Source organism: Cydia amplana, chromosome 10, assembly GCF_948474715.1.
Source record: "Cydia amplana chromosome 10, ilCydAmpl1.1, whole genome shotgun sequence".
Lineage (NCBI taxonomy): Eukaryota > Metazoa > Arthropoda > Insecta > Lepidoptera > Tortricidae > Cydia > Cydia amplana.
In genome coordinates, this window is record NC_086078.1 from 9,276,455 (window position 1) to 9,299,498 (window position 23,044).

The window sequence follows — 23,044 nt, forward strand, 5'->3', positions numbered from 1 at the left end:
TAATCTAGTTTGTGATTGGCATATAGTATTTTTAACATTTGCCTTATCATAATAATCATAAAGTGAACATGAATACTAGTACTTATTGGGCAGCATGATAATGTTGACAATTATCTGTTTGTGTTAAGATCAAATTAAATATGTAGGTACCTACCTACAAAAATCTGTCAATATCAACAACATGTTTTAGAATTTTTGATTTGGCATCTATAAAAAATATTTCATTAAAATTTATGAATTTAGTAATTCATTATTTACATTATGATTTGTTAGATTATTGTTCCATCTAGGTAGGAATATATATTGTATTATACTTAGTATGATTTGTTTGTTGAAATGTGTTAAAAGTTTTTGTTATTGGTCTCTGGCGCATAACATAACCAGCTAGTTCTTTTTTATTATTTTACTACATAGGTATTGTTGCACAAACTTTAATCTTCGTCGACTTTTCCACGTCTTTGCAATTGTGCCCGAAGGGAAGAAAATCAATAATATTTGTGCCGAAGGGTTCCGTATCATTTATAGTGCTCCCAGTATAATGCGTCGCGAGTGGAAAGGTTACGTGGCCTTTAAATTAAATAAAATCCCGCGCAAATGCTGTTTGATAGAGATTTTAGGGATTCGTAAGTCCTCGCAACCGGAGCTGGATAAAAGCGTAAAGAATTATAGAAAACTTAACGTTAAACTAATATATATAATAAGTTATAACCTGTCAGGTCAAAATATGTTAAAATGAATGGACCAACTAAACACCTTATTTTTTCGGCTTTTTAAGGAAAAATAGTAATGTAACGTGTAGTTCAATGACAAACCATTTTGTGTCCTTATTGATACGTACGTATTTATGATCCGTTCTTAAAAGTTTGTGACCGGTTGTGATGTTTATTCTTAAAAACCAGGTAGGTACATATTTCGATTCTACATTTACACCATGCCATTTTGTGCATCAGTAAAAGGCAATCCATTACAGAACGTGGATATACAAAAACATTGTCCAGAAGCCTACTCCACACAATGTTTGCGTTGTGTACATTGCGCGCCCTACCGGGCCTCCTTGACGCGAAGGGCAAAGACATTGAAAGGACAGACTCCCCCGAGACTCCTCCCCTGAAGACGTGCGGACGAGACGCACATATCTCGCAGAAAGAGTGCGCGATATTGCGTCTAAGGTGGAATAAAATTTTAATTGCTCACACAGATGCAGCTTTGTGTCGATACGCTACTATTCCACGCACACATCGTTCACATCAACGGCGAGACTCATTGCCGGCCGCAAATTCCCTAAGCTTACCTAGCACAACGCTTTCGCGAACTAGTGTAACTGTGACCTAGTATCCGGTTGCTAATATGTGTAATAGCAGAGCGCGTTTATACTAGTTCACGTGAGGATTCGACTCGCCTACTCAAGGTAAGCGATATAAATAAAAGCCTATGACCGAAAAAACAACCGCAAACAAATGGTTAAATTAATACGGAGTGTGGACTCACTTCGCTGTTTTGGTGAAGTTTAGGATTTAGGACTTGAAGTTAGTTCTCGGGGTTAGGATTTGTTTTTTTTTTAATTGGTCACTACTATTGTTTCGTTACATTTTGTTTTAAACGGTAGTTAAATGCATAAAAAATACAAAACAATACATTACTTAAGTCTGGATTTCAGTTCCAAATAAGTGTCTTATGCATTGTTGATATAGTAAAAAGCTTGATGTGTGGCATAGTGAGTTAGTATGAACGATGACACGCAGAAAATACAAAGTTTATGACAAATGAACGTTTTGACAGTTCTACGAACTAAAAGTTTTTTCCTTCAGAATGTTTGAACACATAGATAATCGGAATTAATAATTTGGTGAGGTTCTTACCTGCACATAACTTCGTGTGTTAGTAGAACTCTGCACATTTCGGGGTTTTTGTCCTGGCCTTCATACACTATTGGCTGTAACAAAGAAAATGTATCTTTAATTTGAATCTTGCTAAAGGGCAAAATTGTTCATAACAACTTTAATATGTATACGCTACACGCTACTAGATTTGATTTCAAAACTAGTAAGATTTTATTCGTAAATAAAAAGGATTTTTATGTCCTAGATAGATTTTTATGTATCATTTGTACATTTTTGTATATATTTTGGGCAATAAAGTTTAAATAAATAAATAAAAAGGAAACAGGTCAATTTGTTTAGAACTTTGTATTAACATTATCATCATATTTACGTGCTTTTTATTTGTAAAACGCGACTATCGTAACGTTTTACATTATTATTTTTATATTTTTGCATCTTAAACAATGTAGGATTTTATTATTATAAAATATGATCTGTGAAAAATAGTAATATCTTCACGCTCAAATGAGTTATCTAATTAAAAATCAGCGGCAAGATAACATTTTTCATCTTCATCAAGTTATTATTTTTGCTAATTTATGTACCCCTTCCGCATAATCGCGAGGCGTTATCTACGAGCCGGATTAACATGCGCTACTTTATATCCAAGTCTAATAAAATACCTATTTATTTTACTAAATACTATTATCTAAATAAATATTTATAAATTTGACCACAAAATGTGTCTAATAAGAGACACTTGTTGTATTATACAGGGTGCTTCCTGTAACAGGAGCAATAAATTAAACTGTAGGCTGTACTCCTCAAACTGACCAACATTTGTTCAGCAACTTTTGAAAATAACTCGTTTTGATTTTTATTACACTTTAAAGTTTATTCTAAGACGCAATGTATTGCAAATTTTGTTATGTTTAAAGCGTGACAAGCAACGTCAAACACACTGATGTCAGCGTACATTGAAGGCAATATTTATTTTGTATGAAAAAGAGGAAGTCTAAGGATTCATAATTTTTAAAAGTTGCTGAACAGATGTTGATGAGTTTGAGGATTACAGCCTTTAGTTTAATTTATTGCTCCTGTTACAGGAAGCACCCTGTATATAGGTAATACAAGTTGTAATTACCGATTAAAATACGTGTTAGTATGCTCAAAATGTGAAATAACAAACAGGTTAAACAGAAACTCGGTAAATATCATGTAACTAACCCACAAGTGACACGCACATAGTTGGTACATATATGTATGTAGATGGAAATTGATAATTTAAAGATTTTTTACGAATTTTAAAAAAGCGAATGCAACGTCAATGTTCTTAACAGCTGTAGGTATCTACATATATTATACAAAATAATCAAAATTTTATAAGACATCAAAAAGTTGTTTATGTACATGGCATTCAAACGAGAATTTGACTGACACAAACACAATGAATTCCCTGTATGACTGATTGGTGAATCTGTAACCACAAACTAAGATGTCAACCAGTTGCACTTGAAATTTTACCCATAATTGAGTCGAGCAGCATACCAGTAGTTCAGGGCGCCCCACTGCGCTGGCACATTAATATCTAATCAGTGCGTTAGGGGGCTAATCCGACCTACACGATATGGACCAAATGTGCAATGTTATTTTTAGGGTTGAGCTGCCCTGCAGGGCTAGCACACTATTTATCGTTCACATAAACCATTTTTGTCGTGCCGTACAAAAAGGAACTTTAGGACGATGGGTATTAAGTCGCAAATTAAGCCATTTTTTAAGACGTAAAACCCAACCGCCTTAAGGTCAGTTTTATAAGAAACGACACATTTTATTTCTATGTGTGTCTAAGGATATCTACATTGACGAAGATATGGGAAGGACACTTGTTCATAACTTGTATCAAGTTCATCATATTCTTGTCATTTTAAATGTTCAATATTTGTTCAGATGTATTTTACTTCAAATTTTTAAAACCTACTAAAAAGAGAAAAAGGAGACGAAGAAAGTTATATACCTATAGTTACTAATGGAGACAGCAAAATCTTATAATAAAAAAAATACTTATACATGTTTTATATAATATTTACTACAACGTGCTACCCTAAGTTGTGAAGACGCAATTGCCTCTGAGTCGCCTAGTTACAGTTTAGTAATCCATCCCTAATACCACCACCATTACCATGATATAACACCCTAAATCCAAAACATCATTTTTTCGTCCTACAAAATATTTAATTGAATATGAAATGACGGGGTATTAGTCTTTTGTGCAGGGATTTCGTAGGATTTTGTATTCGTGGGGTCTTATAATAGGTGTTCAAGGGTCAGAAAAAAGTATTTAAGCATAGCTAGCATTAGGGGTCGGACTTAAGGTTAGGGGGCATCAGGTGCGCGGCAGATGAGGTACGATTGGAATCATAATGCGTTTAGATTTAAATAGAACTGTTATTAAATTTAAATGCGGCAACCAGCCAGCCTATTATGGATAGCTTTATCCATCTTTATCCACGTGATAAAATAACTGTCACTGTTTAACACCGTGGGAAAGAAAGTGACGGACACCGTTTTATCACGCTGTCACGTAGACAAGAACGACCATCATATCCGTACTGGAATGTCGTTGCGAAATCATGTCAACTTGTTTAAAGTCTATAGGAAGTTAAATTTAATTTGGTATAATGATAGCTACAATATAATATTATAGTATTTATGACACATCTCATCATAAGAGAAAACAATAAACTTTAAATTAGAGTTTGAACTCACGTTACAGTCGGAGTTAGGTATATTAAAAAGGTTAGCGTTTTATAAAACCGGCCAAGTGCGAGTCGGACTCGCGCACGGAGGGTTCCGCACCATCAATAAAAAATAGAGCAAAACAAGCAAAAAAACGGTCACCCATCCAAGTACTGACCCCGCCCGACGTTGCTTAACTTCGGTCAAAAATCACGTTTGTTGTATGGGAGCCCCACTTAAATCTTTATTTTATTCTGTTTTTAGTATTTGTTGTTATAGCGGCAACAGAAATACATCATCTGTAAAGATTTCAACTGTCTAGCTATCACGGTTCGTGAGATACAGCCTGGTGACAGACGGACGGACGGACAGCGGAGTCTTAGTAATAGGGTCCCGTTTTTACCCTTTGGGTACAGAACCCTAAAAACTAATTTAATAAATAGGTACCTCTCCTTATTTCTATTATTTTAAGTCACTAAACTCCTTAGAGTATTGTCGCGAAGTGTCCTTTAGCTAAAACCACGTCAGTGCCGCAATATAAATGAAACCAGTGGCATAGTTGAACCGTTTCAAGTTGATTCCCTCAACTCCTGTGGGATGCCGCGCTGGGCATGCCCGTCGCATGGGATTCAATCTCTTGGGAATTTGGGGGGATTTAAAAAAAATAGACACTGGTGCCCGCTACTGTCCTGGAGGGTACTCAATATTAAGTATTATGCATATTCATAATTTAGATAACATTCAGATTAGTTTATTATTAACTATAATCTACATACGATTATACAGTGTGTGGCCTGTAACACGGGCGAAAAATTAAAACGTAGATTCTACTCCTCAAACTAGACAATGTTTGTTCAGCGACTTTTAAAAATAACTTGTGGTTTGGATTTTAAAACACTTTATAATTTATTCGAACACGCAATGTATTACGAAATTGATTATGCCTGTACGGTGACAAGGCTGACATGCAATGTCAATTAGACGGAATTTAAAGTACATTGAAAATATTATTTAGTTTGTTTGAAAAAGGGACAATCTTAAGACTACATAATTTCAAAAAGTTGTTGAACAAAAGTTTTATTGTCTGAGGAGTAGAATCTACGTTTTGATTATTCGCCCGTGTTACAGAGGCCACACACTGTATATCATTTTTATGTATTTTGTGGCTAGAACATAAGTATATAAGTAGTCTAGTCATACATTCAAACTATGATTTTAAATTAATTTAGTATCAAGCAGAAACGTCTGCGAACGGTTCTATTAAATTTAGAAATAAATTTAAAGTGGAAAAATTCACTGTCTTGGGTGGGAATTGAATCAGTGATTTTTTTCTCTTTTTATTTGTTTCTATGCTTTTAAAGTCACCTAATATTTAATTAAGATCTCTATATTGACTAATAACGAATAAAAAATGCCTAATGATTATTCCTTGTTGTCATCTCTTGTCTTATTACATTTACGCACCTTTGTTTACGATTTTAAATGCATTCCTTTTTTGCATACAGATATAAGGAAGGCGCAGATGTACATAGTTAACAAAGTGCTGCAAGACTATCATAATTGAGTATTTTGTTCCAAGTAAAGTGATAGTCAATTTGCGACGCGATTCAGCAAAAGCAACCAAGTGTCATCTAAATGTCTTTCGTTCCCCAACCACAGAATAAATAATAGTACTAAGTACAGAAGACTCACTCTCTAACAAAACGCGTCTGTTACGATCAGCACAGATAATTATGGTCGCTAGGTGGCGACAGCGCCACGCGCGGCTTATGGCTTTCCCCAAAATTGGGGCCGAACGGATGTACTTTTAGCTACCTGTAGCAAAGCGACGAAATCGCGGAGTGAGACACGCCTGCCCCAACTAAGAAAACTAGTAAACGGCACGACATGTAGACAAAGACAACATTGGCGCGCACCGCCATATATTTTTGAAATGTTCAAAAATAAACTTTTATTTGCCCGGATGCAACGTTGTTCTCAATTTATGGACAAACAAGAAATAAAAACTGAGGCAGCGGCAAGACGTAGTGTGCACCAAACAACGTGGAGCGTGATTTACATGAACGACAACGCACCGAGACTTTTAAATTGAAGACAATATTATGCTTCCGCGCGACGCTAGTACGACTTATTTACATTTGTCATATTGTCGCAGTTTTGTTTTATAAATGGGAGATCTAGAAGCAAAAATAAACATGCCTAATTTTTCCTTAACCCATAATATGCCCAGAACTAGGTTTAGGTCTGACCTTGAGGTTACAGGCTCATTTTAATGACTAGGAGCTACTATTTTCCATTGGGTCTAACGAAGCAATGGGCGTATACAATTAGTCAATAGTAGCCAGTCGAAATACCTATGCACACGATATACATTCTCTGAAGAGTAATTCCTTATTTCCATATTAAGGATTTTTTTAAATACTATTTATATATTAGGTTTACTAGTTTTTACTCGATTAGGTTTTTATTGGAGATGCGATTTTGTACAAAATTGGGCAAATTGTAATTCAAAAATATAGTAGTCTACAAATGACAAATGTGAAACCAATTATTTAGTTATTAGATCGAGAGTTCAAATCAATGATTCCTATCAACTAAATAATTATTATACCAACTTTACTACACTATAATTATCGCTATAAAGAACATACTATACCACCCCAGCATCCGAAAGTCATTTTCCCAACAAAAAGCTTCAAATTAATATGTTGTATGAACATAGTTAAGTAAACATAATCAGTCGGCCACGTGCGCCGCGCACGGCTCGCCATTCAGCTCGTATGGGATTTGCCCGAATCTCATTCCAGTGAGTCACAATCTTAAGACTAAATTCAAACAGAGGGTAGTAGATTGATGTTTTAGATATTGATATGATAGTGATTTAGTATGGGAACACAAATAATCCGGTTATTTAAGTTAGATTGGGGTAGGTTAGATCGGAATGGATACAATAATGAAAAACACCAAGTCTTGGTCTCTCTTTTGCAAATATGACTTTTCACTCACGTATATATTTTTTATTGAGAACAAAATTTTAGAACCTATAGTAATGAATCAATACAAAGATTCCGATTCAAACTGGTTTTTTCAACCAGATGTAGGTTCCATTATCGTTACTTTCCAGGAACAGAAAGGCTTTTTTTTTTCGTGTGTATGACCTTGACCAATTTAAATTTTCGATATGCCATCTCCGATAAATCAATCCGTGATAAGCGTTTTGCTTAGCAGAACAGCTTACATGAACCACACGAATATCACATTTTTCCTAAACTAGAGTTGCGTGTCCCGTTCGCATGCACCAACATTAGCTGATTGCCGTGTGCCCTCGGCCTAACGTTTTAATACAATTAAATCGTCCTCTATTATCTAGACGCCATCTTGAAATCGCTATTTTTGTGGAACGACTGTCTTGCGTGTCGGTGACAAAGTGGTACAGTTATGTTGGTGTAATTATTAATCGTGTAGCTTTTACCCGAACTTAGTGTACCTTTATTATTAGTACTTAAATGCGTGTTATTTAATTAGCTATTCTTATTTGATCATACGACATTGTGAAATCTTACATACAATTTGTTACGTTAAATAGCTGAAATATTCCGAATAAAAGGTAAACATATCATGTGTAATTTGAATACATAGCATATTTACTTTATAATATCTTAGAAATTGTCCCCTATGGGCATATCCGAGGAAATGAGGATTTTAAACCTGTATAAATATAAGTAGATTTATTTACGTGGACCAAGTCGCGGACAAGAGCTGGTTTATTAATGAAAATTAGACAATCAATTTAACACTGACGTTGCTTTGGGCTGTAGTGAAAAAACATTATACTTACATTAGTTATCGATGTTCTTGGCACACAAATTTCACAATTCGACCAAGTCCAACAGTAGGTAAGATCAAAAAGGCTTATCTTGTGAGTACTGGACGACGATATATATATAATATACTCGTATAGATATATACATATAAATACAAACATCCATAACTCAAGAACAAAATATTTATGATAAACACACAAATTAATGTCCTTACCAGGATTCGAACCCGGAACCTCCTGCTCCGTAGGTACTCACTATATACCGACTACAGTACTGCAAAGCATTGGCAGACAAAAATTTAGTTTAATGAAGTTTGATCCCTCTACACGAAGAAGAAGAATATACCGACTAGGCTAAAGAGGCCGTTGAAGTATAATGACGTAACTTTTAAGAATAAGAATAAGAATAAGAAACCATTTATTGCAACACAAAGAGCATACAGGTTACAAAACATAAGGATTGAAAAAAAAAAGAATAATTGTGCGGCAAAAGGAACGGGCTCAGCATACGCTGCGTCAGTCATTTCATTACAAATTGCCTGCGCAGCGCTGATTTTCAGTCCGTCCCCTTCACTGAACCACATTGACATTTATGCGGGTTAAAAATGTTCTAAACAAAAAACAACTACAAAGTTAACATCTCGAGTTAAAGTAGGTAATATATATTAGTTTAAGTCTTGTTATTGGATAAGTCTTAAGTTTTTCGTATCTACAAGCAGTAAACTCACGCCTAAACCTAATCTTAACAAAGTCGGCTGCACCCCGAAACGCTGCACCAACTAGAAACGTACGTAATTCTTGTTTAACGTTCGTAAGTTAATTATGTTGCCGGCATAAATCTCTAGTAATTGGGTTCTGGTTACGCAACTCTGAGAGGTAGGACGTGTTGAAATTATATATGTGGACGAAGTTTCATGATCTTTACGCTTAATTTGCTTATGAATTTACGCACGTGAATACTGTAAGGGCATGTTTCAAGCTAGATATATAGGTACCTACATATATTATATATAAACGTACAGAAACGATTTAAAATAAAGTTTTTGTCAGCTATATTATATAAGACGACCGGTCTGGCCTAGTGGATACTGCATATGAAGCCGATGGCCCTGGGTTCGAATCCCGGTAAGGGCATTTATTTGTGTGATGAACACAAATATTTGTTCCTGAGTCATGGGTGTTTTCTATGTATATGTATAAGTATGTATTTATCTATATAAGTATGTATATCGTCGCCTAGCACCCATAGTACAAGCTTTGCTTAGTTTGGGGCTAGTTTGATCTGTGAAAGGTGTCCCCTAGAATATTAATATTATTAATATTCGATGGATTTATTAAAGGTACCTACAGGATTATTTAAAACGATTGTTTTTTCCTATTATTTTGTAGGTACATGTACCTATGGATTTGTAGAATGGGTGTGTCTGAAGGTAATTGTTTTATTTAGTGTACGTTATAGACAATGTTAAATATTTTTTGTTTGTTTGTACTAATGGTCAACTTATGGTATGATGACGGCTTTGCAATAAAAATATTTATTTTAAATATAAATTGCAGAATATTTATCTAAACTTCTCGTCACGTTACTTTATTAATCCCTAAATTACTAAACCCTTCTCGGGCTGTCAGTCAAAAACTTTACTCCCACGTATCAAATTCTATCGATTATATGAAATTGCAACACGAGATGATAATAAAAGTCCATGGCCAAGGGTACAGTTGCACATTACTGTTTGACAGTCCGTTACATTAAATTTGACATTTATCTACTTCAACTTCAACATGCTAAAAAAATGATTAGACCTAATTAATGAAAATGAAATTCGCTCGAAGAGGGAAAATGCTTGCGTTAAGAAAAATGAATTAAAGATACCTGTAGTGATAAGATACGATAATGGAAACTTAAATTTACTAATTTTAATATTTGGGCGGTTATATCGCCATTCTTCATAAAATGATCCTAAATGGTCAGGTATGTCACGAACAGAGCCCGTACCATGAGTCATTGACAGTGTCAAAACTGACATAAACGCTTTCGAGAACGTTATTTACATTCTATACATCCCGCTTGCACTAATATGCGAGTACGAGCGAGATGCATAGAAAGTAAATTACGTTCTTGATGACGTTTATGTCAGTGCCAAACTGGTGGTAGTGGTACAGGAGGTAAAAATAAAAACAACTCGAATACCGTTCCAAATATCTGTCACTTAAAATTGTGACGAGTTGACGACTCTCACGCCTCAAATTCTATCGAATATAAAATTGCAACCGGAGATAGTGGTAATGATGGCGGGGTGGGGATTAGCTCTAATCGGGCGACGGCGATGACAATCTGAGCGCCACGTGGCGCGCGCGTGGCGCCAAATGTTGGGCCAGTTTGGCACCCGGGCACTCTGGCCAGTGGGAGGGTTGAGCGGTTTAGTGCAATTGGTTTTTGGTATCCTATGTTAAATTAAATCTGAATACGTTGTTTTAATCTTGTTGCAATTAAGTTATTTGAAGTTACTTAGTTAATTAAGGTACTTATGTAAAGTATAAACATGATCATTTAAGAAAAACCGGCCAAGTGCGAGTCGGACTCGCGCACGGAGGGTTCCGCACCATCAACAAAAAATAGAGCAAAACATGCAAAAAAAACAAGCAAAAAAACGGTCACCCATCCAAGAACTTACCCCGCCCGACGTTGCTTAACTTCGGTCAAAAATCACGTTTGTTGTATGGGAGCCCCACTTAAATCTTTATTTTATTCTGTTTTTAGTATTTGTTGTTATAGCGGCAACAGAAATACATCAGCTGTGAAAATTTCAACTGTCTAGCTATCACGGTTCGTGAGATACAGCCTGGTGACAGACGGACGGACGGACGGACGGACGGACGGACGGACGGACAGCGGAGTCTTAGTAATAGGGTCCCGTTTTTACCCTTTGGGTACGGAACCCTAAAAATGATGCAATCGGTAAATTAACTTCATAATTATTCTTACTTAATAGTAATAATAAGAGAAAATATGGTTTCGAACACGTAACAAATAATAACAAATAACACGTCATCTTACCTGTTTGGTCACTGAGTCTATTAGTCGAACAAATATGTCCTGCTCTTGTCTGATACCTGTAAATAAAAATATTATAAATATAAGGGCACAAGTATTAAACTAGCTGGCAGTAAAACAACTGTAAATATACCACAATGAATTGTGAACTTTAATTGAACTACATAAAGTCCATTTTGATATATTTATTGACACACTTGGCAATTGGCAGTTATTGCCTGCAACTTGAAATAATGGGATCAAACTAATATCAGTCGTAATTCCATAACATAAAGTCCATTTAAGTTTTGTACAAAAAGTAGCACGTAGCCGGCTACGCGCTTGCTACGGCGTAGCACTCGTAGCAGTGTAGAGACATTGTACAATTTGTTAACCTCCTGAAATTGCCTGCACTAGTCGTTTCCTCTCTGCATTTTTCACGCGACAAGAATTAAAATACCTAGACGTAAAATTCTCGTAGAAAAAGTTTTCCGCAAGCAAGTGAGTTTATACTTAGTACCTACTCGTAACAGAAACATACACATTGTGACCCAGTAATTTTATACATTTTGCGTTTGCGTCAAATCCGGTAGTTCTGATTTTCTGCAGACTTGTTTATGATGTTGACCCAATGAATAATCCAAGTTTGTGACCTCGAGCGCCGAACGCAACTTTGTCAAAAATCGAAAAAACCGCGGTAATTTCGTTTTTTTTTTTTAGTTTTGGGCGATTCTAACCCTAAAGGTCTAGTTTTTGATAGTACCTTCCTCAGACGTTTTTAAATAAGACTAAATTTGCTACAATACGAGATTAGAATTGTCTCTGTAGATTGAACAGTTTCCGAGATAAAGGCTTTCAAAATTTAGATTTTTTTGAAATTGAGATCGTAAGCTAAGTGAGTGCAGTGAGTATGCACTTTTGACTCAGGCGATGCCGCTTGGCACGATTGTTCCTAAGGTCAAACAAAGCTGATTTGGCCCAGTAGCTACGAGATCGTACCGTGCCTACCCCCTCAAAAAGGGAGGGGAAAGGTCGGATCCCCAAGTCCAATCTTTGCTATAATTCTTTCTACTCTTAGCAACTAGGGCAAGTTATATATCATTTTCATACAATTGCGTTCGGCGCTCGAGATCACAAACCTGGATTATTAATTGGGCCAACATCATAAATAAGTCTGCAAAAAATCAGAACTACTGGATTTGACGCAGAAGAGCCACGTTACAAAATTCTAGAATTCGAAGACAGAAAACTTTTGCTTAAAATTGATAAATCGTAAATACATATTTGGTTGCAATGAAGACTTTTTGTTTGTGCACTATGGTACTAATTACAACACAATTTTTGCCGTACATAATTAGAAGGTACGAGTGTGTACTTAAGGTATCGATATGCGAAAAATAGTGAAAAAAAAAACAATAATTAACTAAATACATTAATTGCGATATTGTATACTGTACCTATTCATTCAAATTCAATGCCATCCAATACACAGATTCCTTACTATGACTTTACATAAGAATTGGCATTCGAATGTAGGTACATATGTACGTCAAAATGAGATCTAAATGATGTCATTCAGTTATCGCGCATTTCGCTTGCGCCAATACATGTACGGACAAGTACGAGCAAAATACACGATGATTAAATGACATCATTCTGATATCAATGTAATACATTTCGTGATAATGTCATACATATATGTCTCGTAATACATTTTTAATTTACATGTTGCGACCTAATTTTGGATGTGACGATTTTGTTTTCCATGTTCAAATCATTTCCGAACTACCGAGAGCAGGCAATACAAATACAAACTAAACTAGATCACATTATCTTCCAATACTCTATTCTTGACAGCAAACATAGTCTAAGAGAAGACGCAATCATCATTCATAGGCCAAGAGACCGTACGTTCAGTGCCAATTTTCCATTATCCCGCTCTAACGGCAAGACGGCAAATATTTACAATGCGACCGACGTCTGTATTGTCTTCGACATCTATCAAACACCAAGCTATCTTATGCAGCTACCGATAACCTTATGACAATGAATTTAAAGTTCAAATTAGGTTTCTGGAGGTAGCTTAAGATTTGGCAGAGCGTTTAATACCAAAATATCCTATTCAGGTCTCAAATTCCTTATCTCAATGGTATAGAGTTAAAATTAGGTTGAAAGCAGTTATTCGAGATTTGTCTAGTTTGTGTGCAGCCGGACTATGACATTATGAATAAGTGACGTGTAAGTTGTCTCACTGGATTTGATAAACTGAATCTTGTGTCTGTTTATTTGTCAATGGTTCTAAGATCAATAGGTTCAATGGTTATGAGATATCGTGTAGAACTTTGTCGTACTCACCATTAGCGTAAAGTAATTGTAGCCTATATTGGATTCCGTTGTTTGTCTTCTGGCCTTCGGCTTCCTGAAAGCACAATCGTTATTAAGTAATGCATACAAAATAACTTCTAAAAGATATATGTAAATATCTCGTTTTACAAGTAAGTAAGTGTGTATAAGTAAGTAAATATTCTTTATTGCACCAATAATTATATACGTTTTACATACATGTAAAACTACAAAGAAATTTTAACAGAAAAATAGAACCAGGTAACAACAAGCGGTCTTATCGTTAAAAAGCGATCTCTTCCAGACAACCTTTGGGTAGCTGGAAATGTAGAAATTGTAGAAATCAAACAAAAGTCAACAGGTAGTGCACGAATATGAATATATTTGTAACGACATAAAAAATAATAAGAACCTCCTCCAAAAAGAGAAATAATGGTCAGCACCATAATTATAAGTTATAACTAATTTTATTGATTGTCCGATAATATTGTATTGGGCAGTTGTTCGAGATGGTACAATAATCCTCATTTACTGGCTCTATTTAACTCTATGGTTTTCTAGTAGAGAATATCAGTAGACATTAAACCAGATAGGTATATATTTGTACAGATAAGTAATTAATCCTATAAAGTTTAAATAAATAAATTAGCAGTTGAACATACAATTATATGTACAAGTACATCTAATACCTACAAATAGTATCGCCATGATGGCGTGACAAAACGCGCGAGTTTACAACCTGAATAATTAAATGCCACATGTGGATGTTCGTATATGGCGTGTATATTCGTACATCTAAATATAAACAAAGGCACATATTTTCTATTTAAAGAAAACTAAGGTAAACGCAGCTATTAACGACCCCTCGAAAAACTGCAGGTATTACCGATCTATTTAGGTAATTAGATGTATTTTCGATACCAGAACCATTTCAGCGGTAGGTAGGTAGACTTCTACAAGCGTTTGTTCCTTGGGTATCGGGTAGGTTAACGTTATTTTGAGTGGTGGTTCGAAAAAAAGATAAATTACGTCAATTACGGCGCGGGTAGCGTGGACGCAGGTTATGTAGTACTGGCGCTTGTACTTTCAAGTAAGTACGTGACTTTTCTGCTTAAGACATTTCTTGAAATAATTGACTACTGTACTTTACCTTTTATTACTAAATGTATCAATTCAATTATAAATTCTTGTTTTAACATCACAATTTATCTAAAAAATTACATTGAAAACCATAAAACTTTAAATTAAAATAGAACGGTGATAGCATCACCACTTTTAGTTGTAGCAGCTATCAACGATCCGTAAGTCGGTAACGGCCACAACGTAATATTTAATTTTTGCGTTATTTTATATTATCATAACATACCAACACAAGTATTTTTATGGACCCGAATAAACTCAAACAATTAGTCTTTTTAAAAATCTATTACCGACATACACTTCATCATCTAGTTTTCTTATTTTAACGCTGTAAAATTACTTATTTTATCACCGATTCAAAGGGATCGGTAATAGTAGTAACTATAAGAAGCTATTACCGATCGTAGATATATAATTTAATTTTATACTTACTCTTGTGACACGATAGGTACCCATTATTATAAATACACACACTCAAACTGACACAGATCAATCTCCCCAAACTAAGCAATGCGTGAAAATTCCTAGAAATTTTCGTTCATATTGGAAGTTATAAAGTGTTAGAAATTTTTAAAATAATTCACTATGGAAACTATGTCACCACACCTGCCCAGGTATATACATATATGTATATATATATATATATGAGTTTCACTGCTGGGCACATACTTTCTCTTATCAGCTTATCACGATCGGAAATAGCTGCTTAAAAATCGTTAATAGCTTCACAGCCATTATTATGGGTCGGCAATAGTAACAATCGACTCAGTAACTTTATAAATTAATTTTTACATCATAATCCTTTATTTAGGTACAGGTAGCTTTGTAATTACCTTTTATAAACATAATATTAGCATATAAAAATTGAAAAGTATTCTTGAGGGCAACCTGTATACTTAAAAACTATGGTCGATTCTAAAATAGCCTTAAGGGGGGCGTTAATACCTGCATTTACCTTATGCACACAAAGTAACTAATGCTCTTGAAACCACAACAAGAAGCGACGGTTCCTTAACACTGGAAATCCTACCTCAGGATGGGACTGAAAATCCATAAAAATATATCCTGCAGGGGTTACTTGGTCAGAATAAAATGCATAAAATAATATGTATTGAAATCCCTACTATAAATAATATAAATTCTTGGAAAAGTTGATTTCCGATCATGTCTCCTAAATCGCTCTCTAGTCTGTATATTCCTCGCTTAATGTCTTCGAACAGCACATTTTCGTAGTTGGACATGTAGATGATATCAGAAATCAGTGGAGCATCAATCAGGCTGCGCATGACAGCCGACCATTGTGCGTGTGAGTTTAATATGTAATTACGGTATGGACTGTATGGGATCGAGATTTTATTAAATGCTGTATCATCTGTTTCAAGTTTTTATCCATAAATCTGATGAAATACCGCAGTAGAAAAGCAATCATAATCACGTAAACCATAACGAACAATAAACATACCTACATGACTTTACTCCTGTCGTCCATGTTTTTATGCACGTGTACCTAAGTGCTTTTCATTATGTGTCTACACAAGGTGTAGGAATTTTTCTCGCAACTGCGATGTAAATGTATTGTTTACTAACAAAATTGGCACCAAAGTAACAAGTTCTCATTTTAAACTTCGAGGTCAAAATCATAATGTATCAAACTGCCATCTATTACCTCGAGTCTCGTTTAGTATGACCATAGAGAAAAAAATACATAGATTGCTCACTCCATACATCAGTTTTGGTACCAGAAAGACGATTAATTTCAGTGTCTACATCTAGCATCGAGTAGCGGAACTATCAGTACTGCTACTTGACAATAGATGTAGCAGTACTGATAGTTCCGCTACTCGATGCTAGATGTAGACACTGAAATTAATAGTCTTTTTGGTACCAAAATTGATGTATGGAGTGAGCACTCTTGTCTTACTATATTTCTCTATGGTATAACGTACTCTAAATAACAGTAATAAAAGCACCCTGAATATATGAACATGTGTGATTAAATCATTTTTAACACCACACTAAGTATCAAAATAATATGAGTGCCGTATCGCTTCGGCGCGGTCTATCGTCCTACACTACCAAAACGTAATATCTAGAATATCAGTGACATTAAATTTGAACCTTAATACTATGACGATACCAGTTGTTTTTCAATATGAATGTTGTACTGGCACGTGCTAAGTCTGGAGCTAGCGGTTTTGCGATAATAGAGACAATGGCCTTTGTTTGAAAGATTAAGGTTTGAAGCGAAAAGTTCACCTCAGAAGGGCCGTACTATACCTGGTCCTTTTCAATGAAGCCGATGAAGGCGGTGCGCTCAATTTCAACGGGCTGACCGGAGCGGTCGTACAGCGCCACCACGAAGTGGAAGAAGTTGCTCTTGCGCAGGTTGCTCGGCGGCTGCTTCTCGAAGTGTGCGCGCCCGACGCCTACGGTACTGTACAAAAAGAACAAGCAAAAATAGTAATAACCATCACTAGTCTATCTAACTGCATTGTAGTATATCGATTACAATTGATATTGTATTCAGAGGAAAGGCAACGCCCGTTTCTCCATACAAACGTGGTCCCCATTTTTCGCCTTGGATATTGACGACCCATAGAAAATATTATACACTATTTAATGTATTAACCTTAACTATGCCCCTTCGTTCGATGTTTTTTTTAAGATTTTTAGGGTTACGTACCTCAAAAGGAAAAAACGGAACCCTAATAGGAACACTTATGCGTCTGTCTGTCTGTCTGTCCGTCCGTCTGTCACAGCCTATTTTCACCGAAACTACTGGACCAATAAGTTGAAATTTAGCACACATATGTAAATTTGTGACCCAAAGATGAACGTGTAACGTAAATAAATGAATTTTAAATATGGAGGCCATTTTTGGTGGGTAAATGAGAAAATTAAAAAATAAAGTTTTTCAAACTATAGGTATCGTGTTACATAGGTATCAAATGAAAGAGCTCATTGTAAGAATCTCAATTTTTTTTTTTTTATAATTTAGGATAAATAGTTTAGCAGTGAAAATAGGCAAAAAATGACCTTATCTCCGAAACTATTGGGTCTAAAATTTTGAAAAAAATACACAAAATAGCTTTTTACCTATAGAATAGATGACAGGAAAACTTATTAGAAATGTGCAGTCAAGCGTGGACTTAATAAGGACTTAATGTAACACGGAACCCTTGGAACGCGAGTCCGACTCGCACTTGGCCGGTTTTTGCTATTTAATTACTACTTAGAGTTAGATAGGAGCAAAAATATCTGGGGACTACGTTCGTCTACTATTATCTTAAGTATTATAAATATAATATATATGTATGTGTGTGTGTGCCTGTGTGGTAATGGTAAGCATTTAAATCTGTAACTGTATTAGTATGTAAGCACTTTCCTCGTCTCCCTAATTTGTTTTTGATGTTGACCTAGTGTTAGTGTACTTAATACTCTTGTATTTCATAAATAATTCAAACAAAAAAACAAAGGTAAATCTCAACAAAGATTGACAAAAGACTCGCGCCCGTGAACAAAAAATCCCGATGGTACCTAATCGCGTAACATCGTGCCGAAACTGGTTGCGATAAATAAAACAATGGAGTGTCGCGTGCGAGAGTATAAAATGGCAATCGCGAAACCAATTTGTTTACGCAAATTCTGCAGCGGGGAGAGATGAATGGGCGACCATAGCGTAATACGGTACGGTAATGCTCCGATAGTGCGGAAACGTTACCTATCATCGATGAGATACGTATTTAATTTTTGAAATTAATTTTATGAAACGAGACCCTAAGTTGTGTGTTTAGAAGGAATCAGAATCAACACGAATTTAAGTTACGATGCTAAACCATAAATGGATTTGACACAAGTGTAAACGTACCTAACCTAAAAAAAATATGTTTTCATTTTACAATGTTGTGTTACAATTTTTGTTACAGGTAAATTAAAGTCATGTGTCTAAACCCGATTTTTAGCGGAGGCCTGTGTGGAGAAGTGAGACATTTGAGGGCTAATGATGATGATGTTGCATTTTATGCCTTGCTTCAAACAAAATACAATTTGAACTTAGAAAATAAAGAGTTCGTTCTAAAAAAATCGCCATGGGAACTAGGAAGTAATAAGTGCAATACATTTTTACTCGTATCTAATCCTAACGACTTATAGACACTATTTATTTATAACTTTACAACTTGCTCATACTATTTCTGTTTGTCCCTCTAAATGACCTCAATGAGATATAAGACGAATGATGTGGTGTATTATTTATTGCACACATATACTTGTGGACTTTAGGAATAAGCTAAAATAGCACTTGCCTGCTTCCAATAAGGTATCATGAAGTTAAAACTACGGTCCCTCTATTAAGATCGAGACCACGTGTCGATATCGAGGTGTGTGGCGCTGTTCTGTGTGTCATCACTCTATTTTGTGTTATCGATATTTTAGTTGAATTGCACATAAATCTTACAAACGAATTCTATCTAGGAGGTAGGTACGTAGGTAGTTTCTTCTATTTAAAAAAATAAACAATATCTAAATGTGAATTGATTCGCAAAATTAAATATTAAACTATGTGTACCTATTAGTAATGTGTAGGTATTACCTGCTCAGTATCATTGACGACTAGACTTTTTGTATAATTATTCCTATAGATCATTTCTCAGTATTCTACCTAATCATTGCCAATAGCTCGGTAAAATTATAATACAACGCAAACAAAGTAAGTCCCCTAAATCTGCACAGTAACGGTAACTCAATAAATCATTTTTAAAAGGATTATAATCTATCCCATTGTCTTTCTTAGCGTTTTACAGCCCTGCGGTCCATGAATACGGGTGTCTATAGACAAATAGAACGTTCACTGTTGAAGGAATGTAAAATTTATGACCATAATATTTTCGGGCAACCGAAAACGTGTGGCGGTATTTTTTGCCTCTCAGCTGCGGTAGTGAGCTGTTTTTGTAAACAGTGTACCAAGTAAACTGTTATGAGATGTAAGTTTGTACGAACTTACGATTAGTAAAGGTATTTAATCTAGTGAACTGTACAGTGAAATACAAATATCGATTCACCCAATTTAAATTCATATAGGGATGATGACACATATTGAATTTTATAACAAAATCTAGTAAAATAGATAGGTAGCAAATTCCCAATTTATCACAAAAATATATGGAAATAATACAAAAATACAGCACCTGAAAGTTTCAAAATTTTAGTTTTTTTTTTAATTTTCAGAAACGAAATAAGTAAGGATACCATTCGATTCCTCACATTTTATCCAAAAAAAGATTGTATAGCAACTACACAATTACACATATACAAGATGTCCCAAGAAGTAGTGATATACTGAAGCTGGGAGGTAGAGGACCTAGAGGGCTATCTGAATCACCCCCATGTATGTTCCGCGATTTTTCGTATTTTCGGAGTTATGATTTTTTAAAATTTTTCACCTATCGCCGAGTACAATGAGATTTTTATTTATGGTGAATAGAATAGAATAGAATAGAAAAGTTCTTTATTATTTATCATTTTTGTTACATACAAATATGTCCGCCAAAAGGGGTGTGTCCTTAATGTAATGTGTCTTAAAGATCTATACATTTATTTTATGTCGTGTAGCCAATTTGCAGCTCACAGGAAAGTGTTATAACCTACGTTAGTAATGTAATCACACTTTTTTTTTTTTTTTTTTTTTTATTGTTCCTTAATTTTATTTTAAAATGCGTTCCCTTGAAGGTAGACTCCTTTTACTCACGTATTTATGTCTATCTTTTTTACTGACGTAATCTATTTCGCCGATTCTGTTGCTGTACATCATCGGGTTGTATTGGCCGTATTTAATATATTGTGGACCAGGGTTTTCTAGTCCCGGGATGCACAAATTATTTAGCTTATCTAGCATGTCTCGGTGTAAGTCATGAATTCTGAGATGCCATGGGTCTTCATCTAGTAAATCCCATAACATTTCTGTTGGTATTGAACGAGGAAAACCTCCCGCAGACTTAAGAGCCATGCGGTATTGCCTTTCAAGCGTTAAAAGGTTCGTCTTACTTACTCGAGGGAGTAGTTGTACTATTCCATAATCTAGTATGGGCAGGAGACATGCCTGAACAACCTTTAGTTTGGTTTCTATGTTTACATTGGAGTAGTAGCCGATTATAGGTGCTAACATTCCTCTGACACTTTTAGCTTTTCTTACAACGCTTTTGACGTGTTCGTTCATGCTCAGTCGTTTATCTAATTGGACACCTAGGTATCGAACACAGGTTTTGTATTCAAGATGGACTCCTTTTAATTTGACTGTCGGTTTATAACCGTTTGGGTTACGTACACTGCGTGCTCTTTTATTAGTGAACATTATGCACTCTGTTTTATCAACGTTGCAGCGTAGTCCCCAACGTTCATAATAATCGACTATTTGATTGGCAGCCCATGTAGCGCGCCGTGTAGCTTGATCTGGCCGAAGTGCTGAATTTAAAATACACAAATCGTCGGCATACTGTGAAAGCATCTGCCCTGCTATATTTGCCTTCGGTATATCATGTACATACAGATTAAATATTAAAGGCCCCAGGATAGACCCTTGAGGCACTCCGTGCGGGACTTCCACTTCATCTCCAGTGGTTGTTCGGAACCTTCCCCGCACCTTTCGATTTAGTAGATAGTTTTCAATCATTTTAATGATATTATTACTGACATCCTTTTCCATTAGTTTGAATGTGAGGCCTTTGTGGTTTATTGAATCAAAAGCCTTACTCAAGTCTGTTGAAATCATAGCAACACTGTGCCCTTCTTCTAAAGCATCTGAAATATACTTTGACGTTCGTAGAATCTGTGTTCCTGTGCCTCGTTTGTGCATGAAACCGTGTTGGTAATCCGGAATTAAATGTTGACATGCCTTTAGAATGCGGCTATATATAATTTTTTCGCAAATCTTACCCATAACGTTTAGTAAAGTAATGGGTCTATAAGATTTAGCATCCTTGTAGTTTTTCCCAGCTTTGTGTAGAAAAATACATTCTCCCAATTTCCACCTCCTTGGATAGTAACCGGTTATTAGGACGTAGTTTATAACTCTAGTTAAAGCCCAATAAAATGCAGGACCCGCTAACTTCAGTGCATCTACTTTGATTTGGTCTGGCCCAGGTGCTTTTTTATTTTTAAAACAGAAAATAGCTTTTTTTACTTCTAAAACATTACATTCTTGAAGTGGTTGATATGGAGTGTATTGTTCATTACCTTCGTCTGTCTCTTGTATCGGAGATTCCTTCACTATTGCTACATCGACAAGTTTATGTATAGTGTCTTTTTCAGTATTACAGCTTTCAAGATATGGGAGTCTTTGCGGTGGTTTTTTCAAGGACTTTTGAATTCTCCACATTTTTGTTCTATTATCTTTTGTGTTTTCTATTATCTTTATCCACGTAGATTCTCTGTAGTCTTGTAATGCTTTTTGAAGTTGTTTTTTAGCGTTATTGTAATTGATTCTAGCTTGCAAATGTCCACCAGTCCTCTTTACATTTCGTTTTGCAGCGTTGCGATCCTTAATCATGTCTTGTATTTCCAATGGTAGTAATTCTTTTTTATCCTGAATCTTTTTCGGAACGACAATATCCAGAGCCATTTTAACAGTTTTTTCGAGGTTTTCTATATACAATTCACATTGTTCGTCGGTCTGTAGCTGCGCACTTGGGTCGATGTTATTTTCAATTAGCTCTATGTAATGCTTGGCTAGACCTTCGTCTTCATATAGCAGTCGCATGTTTCTAGTTTCATTTTGTTCTTCCTCCATGTCAATATTCATACAGAAAAGCCAGGGCAGATGATCTGAAGATATTGATTCAAGATGTTTACAATGTACGGATGAATGTCTTACTTCTCCAGTAATAAGAGCTACGTCCAATATACCGTTTCCTGCATGGCATGGCCTTGAGGGTAGACCAGTATGTCTTAATGTACACAGGCCATCGTCGATACGTTTTTGCACTTCTAGTCCAGCACCAACAGTTCTAGTGTGATTCAACTGTAGCATTCGTAGATTTAAGTCCCCGATGTTAACTGCATCGCTGCTTTCAAGGAGATCTTCTACCTCTTCCCGAATATTTCTATAGCCTGTTATGGGTATATATATGCCTCTTACTATGATAGATTCTCCAG

At 35.5% G+C, this 23,044-nt stretch overlaps 1 protein-coding gene across 1 annotated transcript in view; it reads right to left on the bottom strand.

Moving 5' to 3' along the window:
- LOC134651339 (transcription factor collier) overlaps window positions 1-23,044 on the bottom strand; it is a 74,912-nt gene that overhangs the window by 41,750 nt on the left and 10,118 nt on the right. The window contains exons 3-6 of the mRNA XM_063506414.1: window positions 17,174-17,330; window positions 13,769-13,832; window positions 11,438-11,493; window positions 1,860-1,933 (exon numbers count right to left, since the gene is read on the bottom strand). Of these exons, the coding sequence (XP_063362484.1) occupies window positions 1,860-1,933; window positions 11,438-11,493; window positions 13,769-13,832; window positions 17,174-17,330 (351 nt within the window). The remainder of the gene's footprint in view (window positions 1-1,859; window positions 1,934-11,437; window positions 11,494-13,768; window positions 13,833-17,173; window positions 17,331-23,044) is intronic.